This window comes from Ostrea edulis, chromosome 9 (genome assembly GCF_947568905.1).
Source record: "Ostrea edulis chromosome 9, xbOstEdul1.1, whole genome shotgun sequence".
NCBI classification, from domain to species: domain Eukaryota; kingdom Metazoa; phylum Mollusca; class Bivalvia; order Ostreida; family Ostreidae; genus Ostrea; species Ostrea edulis.
The window spans coordinates 43,193,786-43,220,243 of record NC_079172.1 but is presented as its reverse complement, the minus strand read 5'-3'; the positions used below and the strand labels follow the sequence as shown (position 1 = coordinate 43,220,243).

The following is a 26,458-nucleotide window of genomic DNA, read 5'->3' as shown; positions in this document are numbered from 1 at the left end:
TGATCAACTATTAATCAGAGAGATTGACAAAACATGGTACAAATAGATACCTGCATATATTTACTTTACCCAGCTAATTGTTTTATTCCCGACCCCTTTGCATTCAGTTTGTCTCCTTTACCAAAAGTAAACATACTGCATAATTGTGTCATGTAATGTTAGTTCTAACTCATAAAAAACTAAATTCTTCAACTTGACAGCTGTTTATTATCGAAAATATTCAGTAAAATAGGTTTTAGATCAATCATCCGCTCATGGGTAGAGCACAGGGGCTCGGTTGTCAGATATTGAAGTTTTGTATTATTTGTTCCTGAATAATAAATTGAAGTTTTGCATGATTTGTGTCCGAATAATAAATTATGTAAATAAAATCCACCACCAAAATCCGCCTTTTTCGAGGTTTTAAAAAAGGTGTATCATGTGTACATTTAAAAAAGTAAAGGGACGACACTCGCCATCTTGGATTTCTGGGGGGCCCTCGATTCACGGCTTGTTTTTAACAATTTCTACTCTCTGCCTACCGGTTTCTGGCGAGATCTACGTTGGAAAAAGATCCAACGACTTCTCCCTATCGTCTGCTTATGTCTGTTGTGAATTCAAGACAGACTGTAATATTCATTAATTGTGTTAAATACTATTTCTTAAGGTAGAGACCGATAGCAACCACGTGATCAGTAAAAATCGTGTATTTTCACGTGAAATTATTTTTCGGAATTCCGTACATCGCCATAGAGTAGTTGAAAAACAAAAAGGGGTTCCGAAAGTAGAAGTTGTTGCTGTGACTGAATCGATGATTGAGAGGGTCGTCTCGACGAAAGATATAGAAATTTGGCCATAATTTAGATTAGGAATACGTCAATGTAATAATAGTGGACTAAATGTTTCGTCCGTGCAGAATGGCACTTTTTACCTCACGAAATTCACCACTATGCATAGCTGCGCTACGTAAACAAAGTTGTTGATGTAGCGTGATCGTGATGTCCGAGTGCTGCGAGTTTCAATACTGTTTATGTAGTCATTGAGAGTTTAAACAAAGTTTCTTCTGAGAAGAGGAATTCGATGGATGCATTCAACGTGGACAACAAAATCATAATTTCGTTTGGTAAGTGAAAAAAATGGCAAATTGAATTTGTATTCAACCCACTTTTCCTCTGCTATTTCACAACGCGATTTTATAATAACATCTATAAACGCACAATTTGGAGCTGTTTCATTTTTTGTGCATTTATGTATTCCATATGTGCCCAAAATATAACTCCTACATGTGCATGTAATTGTAAATGGATGTCATGTATATGCCAGATTTAAAAAAAAATAGGGCTCTCACAAGTTTGAGGGGGGGGGGGGGGGGTGTTGCACTAAAATTCTATTTGGTATAAATGATAGTACTTATAGTATCTTGAAATTTCATTGACCTAAGAGATATTTCAAATCTGGGGTTTCATGTTTCATGCAAGCATGTAGGTCTACAAAACTTTATTTAAAATATTTGTAAAATCACAAGCCCCCCTCATAGGCAAAGAAATGTATTGTATGAAAATAAGATATGTATGTCCTCCTCTTGACGCACACTCTGTAAAGGAGACAGGTCTGATAAATCTAGAGTTGACTTGTTTTGATATTATTAGAATGAACTGGCAGTTTATGAAAACATATCTGTCATCTCATATTGTAATATGATAATTATGATGTTTATTCACCTCATTAAGGACCCGGGGTGGGAGGGTATGTACAGTTTAAATAGAAGGTAACTATAACAATATGAAATAAATAACAATCATGCAGATGTACTACTACTGCAAGAGTTCACATTGCTGCACTGCACACATTTAACATACATGTAGTGTTACATATGTAATACTGATTTCAGACAAGATTTTAAAAATTAACATAATAAAATACATGTTATGTGTGTAATTTTCAATATATCAGCATTTTAAAGTTCACTAAACATGCATTGAGACACACAATTTTAAAATTGACATTGTCTGACACAGTATAATTAATGATTAATACTGACTGTGCAAATATTAATTATGATGATTTTTTTCTAAGCATCATCCTAAGGACCAGTGCAAGTTGAAATGGGCTTCCAGCCAACAACTTCAACAGCAATTTGCCATGAAAATCAGCAAGAAAGGTACAATATTTTCTGTCTTAGTAAGATAGAATTTTTCATTTTAACACCAGACATTTATAAAGACAATTCTTAGTATATTAGATATTCATCTTTTTTTCAATATTTGAATATACAGAATATATTTTTTATAACAGGTACTTCATTTACATTGATGATGTCATATCCCCTGGACCCCACAACTTTACAGGTTACAGAGAAAATTCAAGAACTTCTGCAAAATGTGGGACTTGGATAGAATCAATAATGTATTTGTGAGCCCAGAGCAATGGATATATTGTGCAACATACTAAAGTGTGAATTTAATGGAAAACAAGTACATGTACTCATGTATTACATGTCTTTTTTAAAGACAATAATATTGTATAATAACCGGCGCGAGCCCCCCTAAAATTTTCAAGTTTAAAGTAAATCGTGGTCTCTTGTTTAGAGAAATATATACGATAAAAGAAACTATAATTTCCTCCACTCTCAGAGAAATAAATGTCTGACAAAATCTTTTGATTTATTGAATTACTTTTAGTGGGAGAACTGCTACTTTTTCCAAAACCCTTAAAATTTGCGTTATTTTATTAATTTCACCTTATTAAAAATGACAGAAAATAATCAAAATGACTACATAGGAGACATATTTTAAGCCCTAAAAAATCTGTAAAATCCAGGAGTTTCTGGGGGAATCCCCCCTTCAAGGCGGCCCCCAGACCCCTGCCTCATACAGTTGCACCCCCCCCCCTCCCAACTTCAATTCCTGATCCGCCCCTGAAATAGCTTATAGAAACCTTCTTATTGTCATGTTCAATTTTCAAAGAGGTAATTTGGGAATGCTTAAACATTCTAAGTTATAAAAAGGTCAGTAGTTTATCTCTGCTGGCTGAATCTTTCTTCTCAATGCACCGAGTGCAATTCATGACGTCTATGTTCCTGCTCATTCTTTCTCCTCCATACCATGCAGTATATTGAAGGGGTTGGGATGTAATGGAGACATTTGTTTTAACAAATATAAATTGTATTTCTATTTTTTGTGGGGATTTTTATTTGGGAAAACTCTTGATATTAATCATCAAATATGATGACGTATGATAAATCTATATTCTGAGTGTAAGTGCACAAAGGTCAACAACGAGAACTACAACAAAATATAAGCTAAAATTTGAAATACATACTTTCTGTATTATATTTATTAATTCAAAAAAGGTATTACAAAGAATCTTCGAATTTCAGCAAGCTGTTTTTGATGGATTGTTTACAACATCTTTTAATAACCCTTTTTCTTAAGAAAATGTGTACTTTGTTAAAAGGGAGTGGGGTTAGGAATTTTTTGCTAGTTCCATATTGAACCCCATTATGGTGTATAATTTTTTTCATATATTTTGCTTACTAATAGACTGACCACTTAATGAAATAAAATACGAAATTTGATGGGTAATTTTTTTGCAGCTTAAGCAAAGGTATGACCCTGTGTGCAAATATTGTACACTGTTTTAAGGTAATTGGCCAATGTAGCTGTGTTGAAGTAATGTTGTTGCATGTTAATAATGATTGCTGAACTTGAAATTGATGTGTAATATACAATTATGTGAAAAGTTGTTTGGAACCATATATGACAAGTTATGATCCTCTTTACAATAAAAATGTTATAGCTCTATTTGTATATTGCTCTCTACTTATTTTTCTTCACTTTTTACGCTTTACAGGGACTAAAGAAGGTGTTGTTAAAATCGCCCTATTTCTCAAAAACAAGGTCGATTACCTACATTGATTTTTTATTATGTTTTATATCGAAGCTTCATCATAAACATATATCAAAATAAAAAAAATTCAATGGTTATTTTTTTTAGCATCAACCTATCAATCTCTACCTTAAGGTAGAGACGGATAGCAACCACGTGATCAGTAAAAATCGTGTATATTCACGTGAATTTATTTTCCGGAATTCCGTACACCGTCATAGAGTAGTTGAAAAACATGAAGGGGTTCCGAAAGTACAAGTTGTTGCTGTGACTGACTCGATGATTGAGGGGGTCGTCTCGACGAAAGATAGAGACAGTTGGCCATAGTTTAGATTAGGAATACGTCAATGTAATAATAGTGGACCAAATGTTTCGTCCGTGCAGAATGGCACTTTTTACCTCACGACCATGCATAGCTGCGCTACGTAAACAATTTTACAAAGTTGTTGATGTAGCGTGATCGTGATGTCCGACTCCGAGTGCTGCGAGTTTCAATACTGTTTATGTAGTCATTGAGAGTTTAAACAAAGTTTCTTCTGAGAAGAGGGATTCGATGGATGCATTCAACGTGGACAACGAGAATATAATTTCGTTTGGTAAGTGAAAAAATATGGCAAATTAAATTTGTATTCAACCCACTTTTCCTCTGCTATTTCACAACGTGATTTTATAATAACATCTATAAACACACAACTTGGAGATGTTTCATTTTCTTTGCATTTATATATTCCATATGTGCCCAAAATATAACTCCTACATGCTCATGTAATTGTAAATGAATATCATGTATATGCCACATTAAAAAAAATAGGGCTCTCCCAAGTTTCGGGGGGGGGGGGGGGGGTTGGGGGGGGGGGGTTGTTGTTGCACTAAATGATAGTACTTATAATATCTTGAAATTTCATTGACCTAAGAGATATTTCAAATCTGGGGTTTCATGTTTCACACAAGCATGCAAGTCTACAATTTAAAATATTAATATTTTGTAAAATCACAAGCCCCCTTATAGGCAAATGTATGTATTGTATGAACATAAGATATGTATGTCCTTCTCTTGACCCACACTTGGTAAAGGAGACATGTCTGATAAATCTAGAGTTGACTTGTTTTGGTATTATTAGAATGAACTGGTAGTTTATCGTATGAAAACATATCTGTCATCTCATATTGCAATATGATAATCATGATGTTTATTCACCTCATTATGGGGGGGGGGGGGGGGGGGGGGGGGTGTATGGGGTATGTACAGTTTAAATAGAAGTTAGCTATAACAATATAAAGTAAATAACAATCATTCAGATGTACTACTACTGCAAGAGTTCACATTGCTGCACTGCACACATTTAACATAGTGTTACATATGTAATACTGATTTCAGACAAGATTTTAAAAATTAACATAATAAATGTAATTTTCAATATATCAGTATTTTAAAGTTCACTGAAGATGCATTGAGACACACAATTTTAAAATTGACATTGTCTGACACAGTATAATTAATGATTAATACTGACTGTGCAAATATTAATTATGATGATTTTTTCCCTAAGTGTCATCCTAAGGACCAGTGCAAGTTGAAATGGGCTTCGAGTCAACAACTTCAACAGCAATTTGCCTTGAAAATCAGCAAGAAAGGTACAGTATTTTCTAAGATAGAAATTTTTATTTTAACACCAGACATTTGTAAAGACAATTCTTAGTATATTAAATAATCATATTCATCTTTTTTTTTTTTTCAATATTTGAATATACAGAATATATTTTAACAGGTACTTCATTTACATTGATGATGTCATATCCCCTGGACCCCACAACTTTACAGATTACAGAGAAAATTCAAGAACTTCTGCACAATGTGGGACTTGGATAGAATCAATAATGTATTTGTGAGCCCAGATATATTGTGCAACATACTAAAGTGTGAATTTAATGGAAAACAAGTACATATACTCATGTATACTATTATATGTCTTTCTTAAAGACGATAATATTGCATAAATGTAGATGAAGTGTCATTGTTGATTATTCTAAGTTTTTGATATATCAAAATCAGTAAACATTTCTAAATGAAAATAAAATACCAATTTTATAACTTGTAATCAATGTGTTTGAATTTCTCATTTTCTAACACCCCCCCCCCCCCCCCCCCCCCCCCAACACATTCAGTGCATATATACCGTGAACTGGGAGAAATTAGAAATAGATAATGCAATATGCATGCATTCTGAGTTATCCAATAGCGAGTTTTTGTTTCAGTGTGAGACTACAAGTAGGACTCATAAACTTATGAAGATACATATATATTTGTGAGAGCAAGATAGCTGATATGGGCCTCGAGATCCATGGGTCGAGCCACGGTGGTGGTCTAGAGGTTAGAGCATTCGCCCCGCATGCAGAAGGCCGGGGTTCGAATCCCGGCCGCGACAGACCTAAGCCGTTAAAACAGGTAATGAAAGTTCCATTGCCAAACGCTCGGCATCAGGTGTGAATGTCACGGGTCCTCGGATATGACCTTAAAAACGGATTCCCAGTGTCATAGTAGGTGTGGCACGCTAAAGAACCCTCACTGCTCAATGGCCGTAAGCGCTGAGCAAAGGCCTAAATTTGAAGCCCTTCACCGGTCTTGGTGACGTCTCCATCTGAGTGAAAAATGCTCGAGAGAGAGAGAGACGTTAAACAAGATACAATCAATCAATCCATGGGTCGCTTGGGTTGAAATCTTTCTATTGATATTGAATATAAAGTTGTTATTTAAACATATTTGGGGCAACCGGCGCGAGCCCCCCTAAAATTTTCAAGTTTAAGGTAAATCGTGGTATGTTGTTTAGAAAAATGTATCCGATAAAAGAAGCAATAATTTCCTCCACTCTCGGAGAAATAAATGTCTGACAAAACGTTTTGATTTATTGAATTACTTTTAGACCCCTGCCTCATCCCCCCTCCCCCCCCCCCCCCCCCCCCCCCCCCCCCCCGATTACAGTTCCCGATCCGCCCCTGAAATAACTTATAGAAACCTTCTTATCATGTTCAATTCTCAGAGGTAATTTGGGATCGAATGCTTAAACATTTTAAGTTATTAAAAAGTCAGTAGTTTATCTCTGCTGGCTAAATCCTTCTTCTCAATGCGCCGAGTGCAATTCATGATGTCTATGTTCCTGCTCATTCTTTCTCCTCCATACCATGCACTATATTAAAGGGGTTGGGATGTAATGGAGACATTTGTTTTAACAAATATAAATTGTATTTCTATTTTTTTGTGGGGATTTTTATGTGGGAAAACTCTAATATTAATCATCAAATGTGATGACGTATGATAAATTTATATTCTGAGTGTAAGTGCACAAAGGTCAACAACGAGAACTACAACAGAGTATAAGCTAAAATTTGAAATACATACTTTCTGTATTATATTTATTAATTTAAAAAAGGTATTACAAAGAATCTTCGAATTTCAGAAAGCTTTTTCTGATTGATTGTTTACAACATCTTTTAATAATCCTTTTTCTTACGAAAATGTGTAGTTTGTAAAAAGGGGGTGGGGTTACGAATTTTTTGCTAGTTCCATATTGAACCCCATTATGGTGTATAATTTTTTTCTTATATTTAACTTACTAATAGACTAACCACTTAATGAAATAAAATAAGAAATTTGATGGGTAATTTTTTTGCAGCTAAAGCAAAAGTATGACCCTGTGTGCAAATAGTGTGCACTATTTTAAGGTGATAGGCCAATGTAGCTGTGTTGAAGTAATGTTGTTGCATGTTAATAATGATTGCTGAACTTGAAATTGATGTGTAATATACAATTATGTGAAAGGTTGTTTGAAACCATATATGACAAGTTATGATCCTTTTTACAATAAAAATGTTATAGCTCTATTTGTATATTGCTCTCTACTTATTTTTCTTCACTTTTTACGCTTTGCAAAGACTAAAGAAGGTGCTATTAAAATTGCCATATTTCTCAAAAACAAGGTCGATTACCAACATTGATTTTTTAATATGTTTTATATCAAAGCTTCATCATAAACATATATCGAAATTAAAAAAATTCAATGGTTAATTTTTTTAGCATCAACCTATCAATCTCTACCTTAAATGCTTCATATTGTTCTACATCAATATTTCATAACTGTATAATAATTATCTTAAATGTGCTATATCGTTTCCCGTAATATGACGTCACATTTACTAATGCATTGTGACGTCATCACAACAAGTAGCAGTTAAAATTTTTAAAATAGTCAAAGTGAACAGTTGGGTTGTCCATTCAACACGATTCTCTCCCACATTGTTGGTGCCGTGATACTTCCATTGACGGTCTTCAATCTTGCAAATTTTTATTGTCGCATTATCTGATTGGCTTGTGTCATCTCTCTAAAAAGCCTACACGCTTCAGATAAGCATGCTAGCCTAAATAATTTAATTATTTCAAATTGATTAAGAATATCTTTAAAGTTCTGTAAACTTATACCAAAACTAGCTTTGTACCAAGAAATAATTGAGGCTGGCATTTAATTATTTTCGTTTTTAAAAGCATAAATTTTGAAAAGCGCTTCCATGTTTTCATTCATTGCAAAGAATACAGTGTATAATATATTCCTTCAAGCTTATCTATAGGGTATCGTAAATGGGTTTTTTTCCTCTCTCTTCACAGACAATGTTCTCGCGTTACTTTACATCAATTTTTACAACTGCCAGTGTGATCACAAATTGTGTGAACATTGATACAATGATAGCCTTTTCTGTTAACGATGTAGGCTCATTCTCCATATTTTCGGATGGTTCTTGGATCACAGCGTTCCGTCTGTAGATAGACACAGTCTATTCCTCGCGGAAAATCAGCTACTTTGAAGGGGGGAAAATCCTTCCTCGTGTTAAGATTATCGCCAGACAGTCATTTAATTGATATCTTGAGTTGCATGAGTCACCTACGCCTGTGAAATGCCTTGTACTACTTGAATCTACCCCAATCGTACCACAAAGAACTTTGATAAAACTTCCAATAACACGCAGCATCGTTTTAAAGGGGGTGGGGAGAATTTAATTTGTCTAGATTTCTTCACTAGCACAATTCAATTTCTTTATAATTTGTAACACCCCCCTTTATACACGGTCTTCAATTTTTAAATACTAAATCGCATGTGGGTGGGTGGGTGATTTGGAAAACTCATATACTGCTAATAAATTGTTCTCCATATTGATTCATAACCACTACTAGTGAAAATCAGAAACAGTGTGTGTGTGGGGGGGGGGGGGGGGGGGGTATGAAAATAACAAATAATAATCATTTTACACGCCTAGGTAGCCTAAAAACCCACAAGGCAATTAAAATTTGAATTCAAAAGAAAGTTTAAAATACTATTTTTTGTCTTAACCCTATCCCAAACCATTCGATGGTCACCTCGTTTTGAACTTGGAAGTACATTTTCCACACAGTGCCTACCAATTATGTACGAACTATTTTAATACGTGTAATTAGGAATTTTCACACCTGAATTTATATAGATTAGAAATATATTCACTTCTGAAATTATAGTGTAATATAAATTTCTGAAAGTTTTTACTTCTAAAAACATAATAACAAATAGGCTAATATCTCAGCAATTTTAGTGTAAAGATTGTTTAAAAGTTTCCGGTTTCAGGTCAGATTATATGAATATCTTGGAGGTGGGATGTTGTTTTTTAAAGTACATGTGCGATCCATTTGCTTTTGTGTGTGTATACATATATATCTTTAATTTGAATTGATGTGTACATTTGCCACACTTAACGGAAGTCGCCCTCTTGTTCATTGTATTGTTAGATCCGCCTCTTCTTGTAAACGTATTACGACACACGAAATGACGTCACTCCTTGAGCCTGTATATGTAGGTCTACATGTTTTCATGTCTTTTGTTTGGACTATTATACATTATATTTACCTGCGATTCTATGGACAGTGCGTGTGACCTATTTATTAGGCTTAGTCATCCATAATTTTGCCGATTGACTCCTTACGGAAAAGGTAAATTGTCATCTTTTTATCATTCGAATTTCCTCGTCAGTCACATTTTGAAGTGAAAATCGTTCGTGGAAGACTCCATCCTTTCATTGTCTGTCCAACCGTCCAACCGCTATGCTAGCCGCCATAATTAATGACCACTTAATGTACCCCCCAAACCTACATTAAAATTGATGAATTTAATGAGGCTTTAATGCGCGGAATCGTACATTAAAACAATGATACAACGGAACTTAATGTCACATTAAATATATTGAATTTAATGAGGCTTTAATGTCGCATTAAATATTGATACAACCGGGTCCTGGATATTAAAGTCGGTGATGTTGTTCTCGTCCACAATGAAGGAAACAGACTATTATGGAAACTTGGCCTAATCAAAGAGTTGATATACGGAAGAGACAAATATACCAGAGCAGCAATTCTAAAGACTGATACGGGACTAATAAATCGTCCTATAACTAAGTTATTTCCACTGGAGGTGTCATTAGAAAATAAAACTGATGAAGTATTAAAATTACGAAGAAGCGATCGTCTGAGAAATTAACTTTTCGGCGCCCCCAGGATGTTGTGAATACTTTTCGGCGCCCCCAGGATGTTGTGAATTCTTTTCAGCGACCCCAGGATGTTGTGAATTCAAGACTGTAATATTCATTAATTGTGTTAAATACTATTTCTTAAATGCTTCATATTGTTCTACATCAATATTTCATAACTGTATAATAATTATCTTAAATGTGCTATATCGTTTCCCGTAATATGACGTCACATTTACTTATGCATTGTGACGTCATCACAACAAGTAAGCAGTTAATTAAATAGTCAAAGTGAACAGTTGGGTTGTCCATTCAACACGATTCTCTCCCACAATGTCTACATGCCGTATTAAAGATCCAGTGACCCGAAACATCCTCGATACCTGCCCCTACTTATCGAAAGCAACGGAAGTTTGCATCGAGTGACACGACGCCTACCGGAGCTCTCCATATAATCACTGGGGTGTTTCGAATGTATACGATAAATCTAGAGAAGTCTAAGTTGAAATAAGCACTAATATTTAAATTGAATTTAGTAAACGAATGTTTTCCACGGAAGAACAAAGAATTCAGACAATGTCGTAGCATAGTAAGCTGTAAATAGAAAACTATGTAATTTATGGGAGAGATTTTATATACCAATAACTGAATGATTAACTTACGCACAAAGTACCACAGGGGCACATGATCAAAAGAAGACCTGTTTATCCACACATTGCTATATAAATATCAAATTGAAGGCCGATATACCATACACGTATTGTAAGTGTATTGTCGTTAACTCATCAGTGTTCGTTCGATTACACAAACACAAGTTGCAGGCCCATAGAAGGCCCGGGGGGGGGGGGGGGGCATGCAAACTTCCCCCTTCCTCCATTCCAACTTATCTTGACCAATTATATGTAAATCCACTTTTTTCCCTATCATTAAAGAGACACTACAGCTCATTTTCCACATTTTAATAAAGTGTTTTTAAAAACACGTATTGATAAAATGATAAAACTCATATCGATACTGACAATTTTGAACAATTGGATGCATTAATTTACTCTCAACTGCGCTTTGAAGATCGTCCGAATTCAAAGGTTTCTTCATGCTGACTCGGACTTTTGAATGCTTATTTACATCACGTGGTTTTGAATGACAGCAAAGGTGTTGTGTAGGAAGCCCCTTCAAGGGGACCACACTCACCTTTCAAGTATAAACTAGATTATTTCCTGCTCATTATAATAAGTAATTATATAAATCATAATTCAACAGAAACCCACCTATGTTCTTATTGACCGATGTTTTTACAACTGGTTAACACTTGTCGTGTTCAGATAAAATAACACTTTTAAAGCAGTTCTTCGCGGCTAGTCCCAATAGCAGATTTGGGGGGGGGGGGGGGGGGGGGGGCAGGATCCCCCTCCCCTTTTTAACCACAAATTGTGAGTGAAACTCCAAATTTTGCACCCAGAATGGCCGATTACTTTGGCTAATATTTGACTTTTCACATCCCCCTTCGGAAATCCTAGATCCGCCACTGAGTTACAATCGTTTCTCCTAGCTCTTTGTTTTCCAACGGTCATACTGATCCCAAGGTAAATTTTATTTCACGTATGAGTTTTGTCTCATTTTATTTTTATACCTCTTTTCTCATAGAATCTTTCAAAATTCTGGATCTATCGATATCCACTGCACTACACTTTCTCTCACTTGACGACATGCTGCACTGTTTACTGTCTATGCGCATGCGTCTGAAGACCGAAGGAGGAGACTCGATATTTTTTGTATAGGCCATCAAAAAGTATTAATTTATACGTTAAAACGAGAGTTTGTAACTTTAGATAAGTGTTATTTTCGCAAAGTTCATACATTCAACAATGCAACAAAAATTGAGAAAGCCCTGAGAAAATTGTCATTTCATGATTTTTGCGCAAAATGAGCTGTAGTGTCTCTTTAAGGGAAATTGATTAAGATGTATGTATATTGAATGACCCGATCCCCGCCCCTCTCTCATACACACACTCACTGTTTCTGATTTTCAATAGTAGTGGCTATGAATCAATATGGGGAACAATTTATAAGTGGCTTAAAGCATATATGAGTTCTCCAAATCACCCACCCACTTGCGATTTAGAATGATTTAAAAATTGAGGACCGTGTATAAAAGAGGGGGGTGTTGCAAAGTAATGAAATTGAATTGTGCTGGTAAAGAAATCTAGAAAAATCAAATTCTCCCCACCCCCTTTAAAAACGATGCAACGTGTATGTTAATATCGGGAGTTTTATTAACGATTTTTGTGATACAATTTGGGCAGACCCAAGTAACACAAAGCGTTTCACAGGCGTTGGTGACTCGATCATACGCCTCAAGATATTAAATGGCCGTCTGGCGAAGATCTTAACACGAAGAAGAATTTTTTCCCCAAAGTAGCTGGTTTTCCATGAGGGATAGACTGTATCTGATCTATAGACGGAACACTGTTAGAATCAAAGAACCATGCATCCGAAAACATAAGAGAATGAGCCTGCAGAATCGTTAACAGAAAAGGCTATCATTGTAACAATTTGTGATCACACTGGATTGATGTATAAAGTAATGTGAGAAAATTGTCTGTGAAGAGAGGAAATTTAAAAAAACAAAACATGTACGATACCCTGTAGATAAGTTTGAAGGAATATACACTGTATTCTTTGCAATGAATGAAAACATATGGAAGCGCTTGCTTTTAAAACGAAAATAATTGAAAGAAATGACAACCTAAATTATTCCATGGTAAAAATCTAGTTTTGATATATTATAAGTTTATAGAACTTTAAAAATATTCTTAATTTGAAATTTGATTATTTAGGCTAGCATGAGTATTTGAAGTGTGTAGCCTTTTTAAAAAGATGACGCAAGCCAATCAGATATAATGCGACAATAAAGATTTGCACTGATTGAAGACCGTCAATAGAAGTAAAACCTAAGATCGGGTCTTGTGAAATCAACGCCAGAATCTGACTGGAATGGTATGAAAAAACATAAGTAAACAACAACATATCGCCGAAATTCTTTCGGTAAAGTTCTTTATACCCCGTGAATCGGTCTACTGTCGAAATTTTCTCCTTGATTTCTGGATTATATTTTATTTGATCATCAGACCTTTCATCAAAGCCGGTGTTGTAATCACTAAGAATACACGTAAACAAAATACAGCAGACAATGTAATAAACAGGAAGTAAACATTACATTGCATTATGGGATTGGTACTAATCGTTAATGTTGGTTTAATGAGAGTTTCGATATTTAATGTCATATTAACTAATGTGAGTTTAATAAAGGTTTAATACAACGGTATTTAATGAACCCATTAACTAATGCCACATTAAAGATTTAATAACTTGTTAGGGTTGATGTGACATTAAATTTAATGACTCGTTGATACAAACCGGGTCCTGTTGTTTTTGCGGTGTTGATTTCTCTGGACATATCGTATACATTCGGAACACCCCAGTGATTATATGGAGAGCTCCGGTAGGCGTCGTGTCACTCGATGCAAACTTCCGTTGCTTTCGATAAGTAGGGGCAGGTATCGAGGATGTTTCAGGTCACTGGATCTTTAATACGGCATGTAGACATAAGCAGACGATAGGGAGAAGTCGTTGGATCTTTTTCCAACGTAGATCTCGCCAGAAACCGGTAGGCAGAGAGTAGAAATTGTTAAAAACAAGCCGTGAATTGAGGGCCCCCCCAGAAATCCAAGATGGCGAGTGTCGTCCCTTTACTTTTTTTTAATGTACACATGATACACCTTTTTTAAAACCTCGAAAAAGGCGGATTTTGGTGGTGGATTTTATTTATATAATTTATTATTCGGACACAAATCATGCAAAACTTCAATATCTGACAACCGAGCCCCTGTGGGGTAGAGCTCACTGCTTGGCAATTTAACTATAAAAATATAAGTTTGACTTGTTTACCTGCATCTATAAATCCACTTCTTTCTCTTTTTGCACAAGTAGGGAATCTATATAGGCTGTAGGTTCATTTTAACGCTGTCATCTGAGCATAACCAAAGTAAAACAAAGTGACATTTTTCGACTGCTGCCCGGAAGTAGTAAATCGAAAGTGAAAGTAAACGAGACTTTCCGACCCGTCGGTTTTATTGACAACGGCAATTTCTTTCTTTTGAAATGGTAAAGAAGTTCGATTTATTGACACTTCTCTCTTTCTCACGCTCTCTCTCTCTCTCTCTCTCTCTCTCTCTCTCTCTCTCTCTTCTATGTTAGGCAGTTGAAGCGGTATGTAGTGAAAATGTAAGTTTAAACGATGAATTCAGTCGTGTTTTGAAGATTTGGTATATCGAGGTTTGGCTTGAAATACGTACAGTACTTTGTTTTGATAGCATTAGGCGTAGTTGTCAAATTACTGAGTCAACTTCTTCATCCCCTTTTGGAACTGAGGATGCAATGACGTAGCCAAATCACATTGTGGCTTCTTTGCTAGTTAAACATTATAGGATTCAGCGGTATAAAAAAAAAGGGGGGGGGGTCCAGAAATCCCCCCCCCCCAAATTAATTGATAAAAATAAATAAACGTGTATTATCCAGTGCTAGTTAATCTTTTATTAACTTGTACATTAAAAATAATTCCCTACAAATATTAGCAATATCATTAGACATATATATATTTTTAAAAACTACAAAGATGTCCCACAGAAAGGGGGGGGGGGGTGCCAATCCCCGGATTCCCCTCTTGATCTGCCATTTGGACGGAGAGTATATTTAAAGGCAAACACTTACGTACGGGTATTACTGTCTCATGATAGCATCTACTTTTGTGTTGTCGTCATTTTGAACATCTATGATGCTTCGTTGTGGACGTCAACAATTTGAAATGTATGGAAACGTATTGTTAACACAATTCAGCAATATTACCGATCAAAAATGTAAATATAAGTAATAAGGTATCATTTTAAAATATTTATCGGGATATAAATACGGGTTGGTACATATGGAATTTGATCACGTGACCAACCTGTATTTGTATCCCGATAAATATTTTAAAATTATACCTTATTTCTTAAATAAAATCTACTGTAAACATTGTCAAATTTTTATGTAATATCATGTAACAAAATTTTTGACTCAGGGATTATACATTCTCAATGGACATTTGGCAATATTATCCCACTATACAAAAGTAAAGGGGACACACACTGATCCAAAAATTATAGACATTACTTTGATAAGTTGCTTGGGTAAATTGTTTACATTGATTTTAAACGAAAGATTAAAATACAATCGAACTTATTTTAGAAAATCAAGCTGGTTTTAGAAAAAATTATTCTACCCTTGACCACATCTTTTAACTTTAATGCATTAATTGAAATTTCAAAATATCACAGAAAAAAGTTGTATTGTGCTTTTATTGATTTTGAAAAAGGCTTTGACTCAGTTTGGCGCTTGGGACTTTGGAACAAAGTATTATTAAATAACATAGATGGTGAACGTTTCAATGTCATTACACAGTTATATAACAGTATTAAATCAAGAGTTGTCTCAATACGGAAGTTCCGAGTTCCCCAAGAGTTATTTCCCTTTGTCGAACTCTTCCGTAAATTATGACGTAAAATATGATGACAGTGGGTACATTTGCTAATTACTATCGTTGTATTATTTCTTAAAAGATGATATCCAGAGTTTCTGAGACCATCCTATCTCAGGGGAAAGGCAACTTTAGTGAGTTTATGAGCATTGGATAACAAAATGGCTCAAACAAACACTGTTAATTAATTGCCATCTTTCTTTGATAAAAGCGTCAGTCATGTAGAAGAGGAAACGAATAATGATTTAATAGTCAATTTGATGATCTTATTCAAACAGATTGTGCTTGATATGGCCAGAATATACATACCAGTGGTTGATATAAACAAAAGTTACGCTTTTATTACATTAATCGTACGTAATCGTTATGTACAATGCCAGTCTACGATATAATGTATACATTGTGTACCCACCATACGTCATAAAATGCGAAAGAGTTCGACAAAGGGAAATAATTGTTGTGTAACTCGGAACTTGCGTATTGGTTTATATTCTGACCCATTTTCTTGTACTGTAGGAGTCGGAAAGGGGGGATTTATTTCCGTTTCTGTTTGCATTATATTTAAATGATCTTGATCATTTTTTTTACTCCATTGATGTATCATACATGTATGTTTCCACAAAATTGAAAAAAAGAGTTTGATGTGTTCGCCAATACAACCTATCATTGGATCAAATGCTGTCTGACGTGTGTCATACTGATTGTTAGACCGTTCTTGGCACATTGATTTTGACTACGGATAACTCCGTTTACCTGATCAAGATATGGCTGATGGCGGGTGTGACCAGTCGACAGGGGATGCTTACTCCTCCTAGGCACCTGATCCCACCTCTGATATATCCAGGGGTCTGTGTTTGCCCAAATATTTATTTTGTATTGCTTATAGGAGTTATGAGATTGATCAATGTTCGTTATCTTCACCTTTCAATCGTGTAATGTATCTCTACACTGTACATTATGTCAGTTTATGCACTGTCTTGATCGTGTGCAGGATTGGACAAAACAAGATGGCAGACGGCATTTCCAAACAAAGGTAGGCTCTTAAAACTCTTCATTTTACCGACTTATTAGACGACGAATTTATGAATTTGAAACACTGCCTGGCCAGGGAGGCATCATTAAATTGATTGGTTGTTGAAATTCTTACTCATGTACACGTACAACTCTAAATTCATTGATCGAAGTTGACGATGTTGCCTCGATAGAATTCGAAGCGGGCGAAGATGTTTCTAATCATGTTTTCGTGCATTTTAAGAAAGATACTATCGGTAAAATAGACTCTGCACATATCTGTTGATGAAAACTTGAACCAGTGTATGCGATTTGTCCCTTAAATTGCCTTGGTTAGATAGATATCTCGACTTGAACATTTGCTAATGTGCAGGATTGGACTCTGGTCATTTCCACGATAAACGTGCCGGATTGGACCTCGATTTTGGTTCAGGATTGGACCCTTTCTTAAATACTGTACACGCATTTTTTTCTTACAGATCCAGTCAGGAGAGGACTTCCTTAAGCTTAAAAGTTGCAAGTCAATGAAGTGTGTTCTATTTTATGTCTCCTACTAAAACCATGGTTTTGACAAACCTAGAAGAGCACGTGGAGCAAGGAACTATCAGTAAGCCGGAAGAGCCAGCTCGAAAATCTTTAAGTGTTTGAGAATTTCACTGCGCATATGAATCTAAAGTTCTGCCACACGTTAGAAGGAGCCTTGTTCTCGAAGATCAACATGTTGAAAAGTCTTCATTTTGCAGAAGCAAATACATTTATATTGTATATACACGTGTAGACCATGTTCGATTCCCAACCACTTAAAATTTGTGATATCTGCATGGAATTATTAAAACTGAGCATGGTTTGACGTATAATAATCTCTTCAGGCATGATGGTTTACATTTCACAAAGCTGTTCAATAACAATAAAGACAATAAGATGTTGAGGTGTTCATGTTTTCAATACTTAATCATCTGTCCACATGCACTTGTGCCTTTCATATGTATGCTTCTGCTGGAACCAGTTTTGATTGTTAAAACGGGATTTATTATCTTTTGAAAAATTTCCATATCATTTTAATTCTAATAATCTTGAGTGCATATGTCGGGCAAGATATTGAGGCCAACTCACTTACAAAGATAATTACTTACGGTAAAAGTGTTTGTTGGAATGTAGTAAATATCAGCATTTTTGTATTTAAAAACCTTTCGTTTCTTGTAATTACATTGAATTCAACCTTAGAGTGCATATACTGATGAAAGAAAATAAAAAGGATATTTTCTCAGAATCGCAATATCACTCCTGTAGCTGAAATATGAACCTAAATGAAAAGCACTTTTGTCCATGATGTTTATTCTTCAATACTTGCTGCTCAGATGAAAGGTTACTCTTCAATACAAATTTTTCACTAGTTGTTATCAGTTCAATACAAACGCAATAACATTGAAATATATTTAATAACAAGTAAAACTTAAGAACACTTCTGGTTCAATGAAATAACAAATCAACATGTGTAAAATGCAATGTAAAAGATTAGTAGTATCTCTGTAAAACAAAGCATAATACCGTAAAAATAATCGTTTCATAATGTACATAAACGGATATATAAAACGGCTGCCATGGTATATGTATGCACTTCGTGTATTCAGAAAACAATGTAATTTTTTTTACTTCATGTTTCTTTTATAATGTGCAAAAGCGTGTGTTGCACTGGTCACAAACGAAGACAATTTCTCTGATTGATGTTTCCTTTTTACATGCCTACGCAATTCAGAATTGGTCTTGAATTCCTCACCACAAATTTCGCACATTCGAAGTGTACCCATCTCATGGAATGAAGTTCTTGGGCTTGATACCTGAAACAAAGGAGAAAATCTATATAACAGAATTTGGAATTAGGGAATATGTAAGCGGGTTAATTGAATTCAGGAAACGTCGAATTTATATTGTTACAGAGGATTATAAAATTATGATAATTTCTCACGTGTTTTATAGGTCAAAATGGCCTTATATATCCTGGATAAGAACAGTCAACGTTACATCTTGTCGTAAGCAAAGATTGGTGATTCATGTATAGATCTGCTATATTGGTTCAATTTGAAGGAGATAGCGAATGGATATTTTTACAGTAGCAATTGTCGTCGTTGGGAACTTAAACGGCGATGTAATTTGATAACAGTAAAAAAAAAATTCAAAATACACCATGGTCATGTTGGAATTGTCTGAGAATCTAATAAGCTACATTAATCAAACTAAAATATGATAAAGTGAAGTCGAGATTCGAAAATATAATGGATTTTGAAAATAAAGATAAAAAGAGGGTCCAATCCTGAACCAAAATTGAGGTCCAATCCGGCACGTTTATCGTGGAAACGACCAGAGTCCAATCCTGCACATTAGCAAATGTTCAAGTCAAGATATCTATCTAACCAAGGCAATTAAAGGGACAAATCGCATACACTGGTTCAAGTTTTCATCAAAAGATATGTGCAGAGTCTATTTTACCGATAGTATCTTTCTTAAAATGCATGCATACATGATTAGAAACATCTTCGCCCGCTTCGAATTCTATCGAGGCAACATCGTCAACTTCGATCAATGAATTTAGAGTTGTACGTGTACATGAGTAAGAATTCCAACAACCAATCAACTTAATGATGCCTCCCTGGCCAGGCAGTGTTTTAAATTCATAAATTCGTCGTCTAATAAGTCGGTAAAATGAAGAGTTTTAAGAGCCTACCTTTGTTTGGAAATGCCGTCTGCCATCTTGTTTTGTCCAATCCTGCACACGATCAAGACATGTTATGAGGATGTACTATTGTCATTGCATACTGGATTTTATATGCATTTCATAGAAAACAAGGTTAATCATCGTATATAATATAGTTCGAATACATGTCAGGTGTTATGTCACATATATTATATCATCATTAGACTTCTAAACTATGATAAAACATTATTAGAGATATCTATAAGTACGGATTCATATAGCTCTGTAAGTTTTGATATTAGTATTTGTGCTCTCAGGGGATATTGAACTTAACCCGGGTCCTACTCCCGAATAATCAGAATCTAATTAAAATTAGATGTTAGATCCGCTCACATACTCTCTACAATGTATTGCTACTGTAGAAACAACACGCAAGGAGGGGGTGGGTGGTAGCGGTATATGTCAGGAATAGCTTTTAATTTAAGCGACGATCCGAACTTGAAATAGCAACAATCGAATATGTATGGATCGAACTCCTCATCAAAGGCATGGAGTATCTGTATGGCACATTCTATAGGTCACCCAATTCACCGGGCTCAGTATGGGGAGATATTGAATACTCTATTGAACTCACTTTCAATACCAATATAAAATATAAAAATATCATTATTACAGGCGACTTCAATGCAACACTTTTCAGCTATAATGCAAAATTTGTACGACTTAACAAAAGGATAACGACCTTTGATATGTATCAAGGCATCAATGAGCCAACCCACTATACCGAAAACTCATCTTCTTTACTAGATGTAATGACTGTTAGCATCTCTTCCGTTCTGTCCAGCGAATGTTTTCTTGGTCAATATATACGCTATCTTTGCCCTGTCTTCGGACTTGTCAACCAACCCATTTCCTTTTCTTTGTGTTTTCAACGCAACATTTGGCTTTTTGGTCATGGCAATTATGACAAATTCAGAGGAAATCTGCGATTAATCAACATCGATAAATGCATCATGGACTTTAACGAGTCTTATGACTGAGGCTAAGAGATACATACCGTTTAAAAGGGTAAAGTGACCCCCCCCCCCCCCCCCACTGGATTACAAATCATATCAGAAAACTAATCCGCAAACGGAGAAAACTACACACCAAAGCCAAACGTACCAAACTAGATGGTGACTGGTCAATGTATAGAACTATTAGAAGATGACATTTAAAAGCTGACATGAATTAATAAATACGTACACCATTCTCATCTTATCCGCCATATTTCTCTCAGGTAGCCTAATTTACTCAACCCGTATATACCCCAGATGTGATTGTCACACCTGAGTGATTTTTCTAGGTGGACTCGACCAGTGCACATCTCCGATAGTAATATATAGGGAATGCGAAACAAATAAAATAACATTTTAAAAACATGCTTTGCTCAAAATTGCAAAATTTATTGTATACCAATGCAACATTCCGAAAGTTTAGCTAATTTAGAAAAGATGCAAAAAAAAAAGAAAAAAAAAAAAAAAAAGCTTTCTTGCATACTTGCAAGTGCATGCAAGTATTTGCAGTTTCTTATGAAATGCGGAGAAATTCTTGGATTTATAAGGTCTTGGCCGCATGCTTTGTTTGTGTCGGGGCTGCATAGAATACCATACACCTCGTCCTGTTTCAATTTTGATGCCAGATAGAATATTAGAAAGTGGGATTGGGACATTGGTGCTTGGGAGACAAGATAATGATTCGTCGATTTCTGTTTACTTGCAGAAAAATTGATTGAATAGAAATGCTTTATCGTTGTTATAGACTAAGTCATCAACTGAGAGGGGAGGTATATCGTTTTTATCCACCATTTTCGCAGACTTTTACCGTTGTTAATTTCCGAGAAAAGTTTCACGTAGTCACTTTTTCTTACTGCGTAACAGCGAATTACAAAAGACCGGTTGAGTTTTCAATTGCCTGCTGGATTGATCAACAGACTTTACAATTTGGTCAGCAAAGTATCACATTTGGACTGAATTTAGGTCACAAAGTTACTCAGGTATGACAAAGAATTGACAACTTTTTTTCTCTGTGTGAGTGACAACCCCATAAATAAGATAATTTAACAAATCAGTTTTACTGATTATTTCAGGAAAAAGAATTTCTCTAATTGTATAAGTTAATAATTTCTTTGTTCAAATATATCTCCATCTTATTTTTTTCATGGTTATAAGCTGAATAGGTGTTGTAAAATTCCCAAAGGTAGATGTGCACTAACCAACCCTAAAAACTATAAATAGAATAGAAAGTCTGAACTTAAATGGTTAGCTATAATAACAAGAATTCTATTGGTCAGAAACAGTAACAATAGAAGAGTTTTCTGGAAGTTTTCTTTGTGTGATATGAATGGAATGACCTCAAATATAGATTGACAAACATATGAATGGTACATGTACATGTGGACACTTTGTGAGATGTCTAATGAATTTTTTTTAAAGTGAAATTGATAAGAGTTTAGTAAAGTTCAATTTAATCAATAAAAAAAAATGTATTTGAGAGAGAGAGAGAGAGAGAGAGAGAGAGAGAGAATACACCCTTTTCTTGATCAAAAGTATTTTTGAAAGAAAAATATAATCAAATTTGATTTTGTTCCAAATTTATTGATTTAAAAACACTTGAAATAATGTTTCAAATGAGAGAGAGAGAGAGAGAGTTCGAGTTCATAAAACCGCTATTACTAAAGGAGATTTATACTTTAGAAATAAATAAATGGCAATATACTACATGGAATCAAGACACATACGCGACACACTCACGGGATCAACGTATTAATGTGACCTTTAATTAAACATGTTAAAGTAATCAAATGTATATCTGAGAGAGAAATATATTCAATTTGATTTAATTGATGTTCACTTTGAAAAAAAATCCTAGGGAAATAGCTGCAAAAGATACTGAAATCAACTCAGATTTACCTGTAAAAGCAATCTACGCTTGAGTAACTTTGTGACCTAAATTCAGACCAAATGTGATTCTTGGCTGACCAAATTGTAAAGTCTATTGATCAATCCAGCAGGCAATTGAAAACTCAACCGGTCTTTTGTAATTCGCTGTAACACATTGGTTTCTCACAATAACATTTTGTATCGCCCATTTCGTTGATGAATACCACTGCCTTTTTCGGGAATTCCCCGGCAAAGATGTAAGATTTTTCTAATTTGAACAACTACATTTCCTTGGTCTTATTCAGCTCGTTCGGCTGGATGCGAATCTCTGCCGAGATTACGTAATACTTCATGCTCCATATCTGCATTTACTGTGCAAGAAGTTATGCGTTATAGATATCGTGAAATGCCGACTTAACTAGACTTTCGAAACCTGTCACAACTTAAATTGTGTCAGTAGCCAGTTTTGATTTTAAAACGTACGCAGAACAAGCTCTTGTATATCTCATCATTCGAGAGAATCACGATTAAGGCGATAATGCCACGTTTGTCGTTCGCCTCTATGTTCAATAAAATAACCCAAGTATGAAGCAGATGTGAAAGAACAGCGTCTTATTCCGAGTTCACTGGGATATATATCGAATGGACATATGTAGATAGGAATGTTATATATAAAACCTACATGTGAAATAGTTTGGAAGGCCACGGTTTGTCATTGAACCCGGCACTTCGCAGTTGAATAGCACAAGAATATTGTGTCTTGCTAAGTAATAACACGTTTATTATTTGATATTTTATTTTTCACAATTGTGAAGTTTCTGAAAGCACTAGAAAATGGTCAATGATTTTTCACACGGTTGTGTATTTCACTTGTCGATATCCCAGAAATCCGGCTCATTCACATCTTCCGTTGAAATCTGTACATCTAGTGTTGGATGGCCGGAGAGTTTCTGTATTGATTTTGATGACGTTGCTGTTAAGGATCTCAAAGACGGACTGAAGATATTGGAGTTTATGTGGTGCTGCAATCATAATAGAAAATTAGTACAGTTGAGAAATGTCAAATTTCACTTTAAAAGGATATTGTACTATGTAGGAGTATTTTACAGTGTCCTCGCAAGCAAAATATTGAACAGGAATATTTTCCATTAAACACGAAATGTACAAGGAATATATGAACATACAAATAGTTCCAATATTTAGTTTAAAGTTGTTTTAATACATTTCCGATGACTGGGTTCATGCTAAGAACTAGGCACGCTAACTCTGGAATTTCGCATACATTTTCAACTCGTACATTTCATTTTAAAGCTTTGCAATTTTACTAATGATATTTTTTAATGCAAAGTAGAACCCATTAATTTCCAGTGTTAATTGTTCTCGATTTCAACTCCTTTTGATTAAGGGGTAGGAAAATATGTTCCTTGAAACCGGGCTCAAGTCATTTTGAATTGCTTATCGATAAATAGATAACCGTATTGGTGAAAAACGCAATTTTAACCCAAATTATAGAGTTCGTTTTGTGAAAATCAACTTCTTAAAATTCGTATGAATATCTATGACATAAATCATTTAAAAATGATAACTTGAAATTTACCAGAAGGTAGGCGGTGAAATTCTACCATTCGCAGTTTACCTGTAAGTTTTCCAAATACCTACCGAGATATTTAGACATGAAGTTTGTGATGTCAGCTGTATTTCCGGTGCCCATGTGGTTCTCTACTTCCTTGAGGTGAAACATAACCGACTTGACGAAGTCAGTGTATACTTTGAGGATGGCAGTAATGGCGGGAGTGGCGTCTGTAGTCATGTAGGTAGGAAGGACTTCCGTCAGCCAGGCTTCTGTCTCAGTTAGGGGTTTGGTAACGGGAAACCTATTCAAGATGACGCATTTCCATTAGAATTGTATTAATTTTCTCATGAATTCTTAAATTAGCAATAGTAAGGACAAATTCATTCCAAATACACAAATGTAATTTTATTTTTCATGCTTGCCTTTCTTGAAAGCGGCTAGCAATTTCTTGGTGGAATCGCCATAGATCGTTCATGCTCGGACATTTAAAGACAAATTCATGGTCTGTCAAAAGGTGATTTAGTTTTTCATCGAACATGACTGGGGACCATTTATTCTGCTCAGCTCTCCTCATGAGCATTTTCATTTTCCCTAGGAATTCCTCAATATCTGAAACATTGTAATAAGACTGGTTTAGATAGCACGATTTCAAAAATCGATTTGAATGTACATCTATACATCCGATATTTGAGGATTTAGAAATACCTTGCAACTGGAAACGCCCAAGATGATCAATGACCTGTCCGTATGTGTATGACTGCGCTGCCGAAACAATTCTCTGGACGACGTTATTCACATTGGCGGTGTCCAAAAACGAGCTCTCTAGAATCTCCCTCACGTGCATGTTCATATTCTGCTCATTGGTCATTTCGTGCGATTTCTGCTTCAAAACATCTACATAGAAAATTAATGCATATAATGTTGATGTAGATTTGATTGATGCCTAGTATTAGAATGACCAAAAGTATTGCAATAGAATTGATGTCTTATTTCATTGATCAGTTTAATGTCATGAAATTTCTGATGATTTTGAGAGTTTTAAAATCCAGTGTAAATATCTATATCGATTGAAATACTATATTTTTGTATCATCAAAAAGTCGGCAATACATTTGGCCCCATGAAACGGACGTAAAGTTTTTTTAAAAGTCATTTATGCATCATGCATTAAATTACTTAAATTAAAGATTACTTTACATCAGAAATGCAGTTCACTTTTACCATACTTACAGAAAACTATTTGGTTGAGTTTTGTAGTTGCGCACTGGAAATGGGCATTCAATAGTTCCCCCGCAATGTTGCCGAAAGCCCGTTCTCTGAACATCACTTGGTCACTTCTGTACCATGCGCTCAATTTTTCCACAATATCATGTTGTGTTAAAGGCATCTCCACTGAGAATTCAAACGATATTAATATAAAAACCATTCAAGCTTTGCATGCTTATTTTTTATTAAATGTTTTGGCCTTACATGTGTATGGTCCAACTGGGAAACTGGCGAAGTGTGGCCTCAGAAGCTTGCCCAACATTCTGGCGCCGGGGACAGGGAATTCTGGTGTAGACTCGCTCCTTGGTTCGATACTCGAGTACTCTGGCATATCCACATAATCTACAAGCCGCCGTAAGCTTCCTACGAGTCTCTCTAGTTGTCCGACAATGACACGTAGCTCATCATCAGAACCAATAGGCTTCGAGAGTGAACCTGAATGAAAATAGAATACATGTAGTTTATATAAACACAAGTCTTCTGTTAAATTTCACTATGGTGGCAATACGTTCACAACATTCCGTGCGTGTTCGAATGGTTTAACACCTTTAGATATAAAGCTCGGAAATACTCAATACATTTGAAATAGTGGAAATATAGTAACGAAATATCTTACCGTGAAAAACTACGAACAAAACCACGAGGACTTTCAAGAACTCCATGCTTCGCTTGTTTGGTGTAACTTCTGTCACCTGTTGTCTCCTAATACTCGCACTCACTCGTGCACTCCTTTTATATCTACCCGGCGTCGTGCTGTGTAACAATGGACCGTGAAAATTTGATGACACACGCATTTTTGGTTTAGGAGGGATTTCAAGGATGTAATTCATAATTAGATTTAGCTATTTCATTATCCCCACTCCGTATATTGTAGAAATGAATCTTTAGAATGTGTTTCAAAAGAGATTTTACTACTAAAGAAAATGCACATATGCGCAGACTTTTTTTTAAAATGGAAATGATAAAAATACATGTACATGATTTTGATACCCTTGCATAGGCCTCTTCTTAAAG

At 35.2% G+C, this 26,458-nt stretch overlaps 1 protein-coding gene and 2 long non-coding RNA genes across 4 annotated transcripts; 1 reads left to right on the top strand and 2 right to left on the bottom strand.

The window, feature by feature from the left end:
• Positions 1 to 3,995: 3,995 nt before the first annotated feature.
• On the top strand, positions 3,996 to 5,966 carry LOC125659172 (uncharacterized). The gene is made up of 3 exons (XR_007363954.2): positions 3,996 to 4,463; positions 5,418 to 5,502; positions 5,637 to 5,966. It is a non-coding gene; the product is annotated as an uncharacterized LOC125659172 (long non-coding RNA).
• Positions 5,967 to 18,413: 12,447 nt separating this feature from the next.
• Positions 18,414 to 20,773, bottom strand: LOC130050165 (uncharacterized). The gene is made up of 2 exons (XR_008798570.1): positions 19,716 to 20,773; positions 18,414 to 18,831 (listed from the first exon to the last, which is right to left on the bottom strand). It is a non-coding gene; the product is annotated as an uncharacterized LOC130050165 (long non-coding RNA).
• Positions 20,774 to 23,384: 2,611 nt separating this feature from the next.
• Positions 23,385 to 26,236, bottom strand: LOC125659715 (uncharacterized). Of its 2 annotated transcripts, none has more exons than XM_048891484.2 (7): positions 26,061 to 26,236; positions 25,649 to 25,879; positions 25,409 to 25,570; positions 24,885 to 25,073; positions 24,602 to 24,788; positions 24,266 to 24,480; positions 23,385 to 23,628 (listed from the first exon to the last, which is right to left on the bottom strand). In XM_048891484.2, exons 1-7 carry the CDS (start codon positions 26,104 to 26,106, stop codon positions 23,501 to 23,503), a joined length of 1,158 nt encoding a protein of 385 aa, XP_048747441.1. In that variant the 5' UTR covers positions 26,107 to 26,236; the 3' UTR covers positions 23,385 to 23,500. The 2 variants fall into 2 exon arrangements, with proteins under 2 accessions (XP_048747441.1, XP_048747440.1); XM_048891483.2 differs by having other exon boundaries at positions 24,243 to 24,480; positions 26,061 to 26,213.
• Between the last annotated feature and the right edge of the window lie 222 nt (positions 26,237 to 26,458).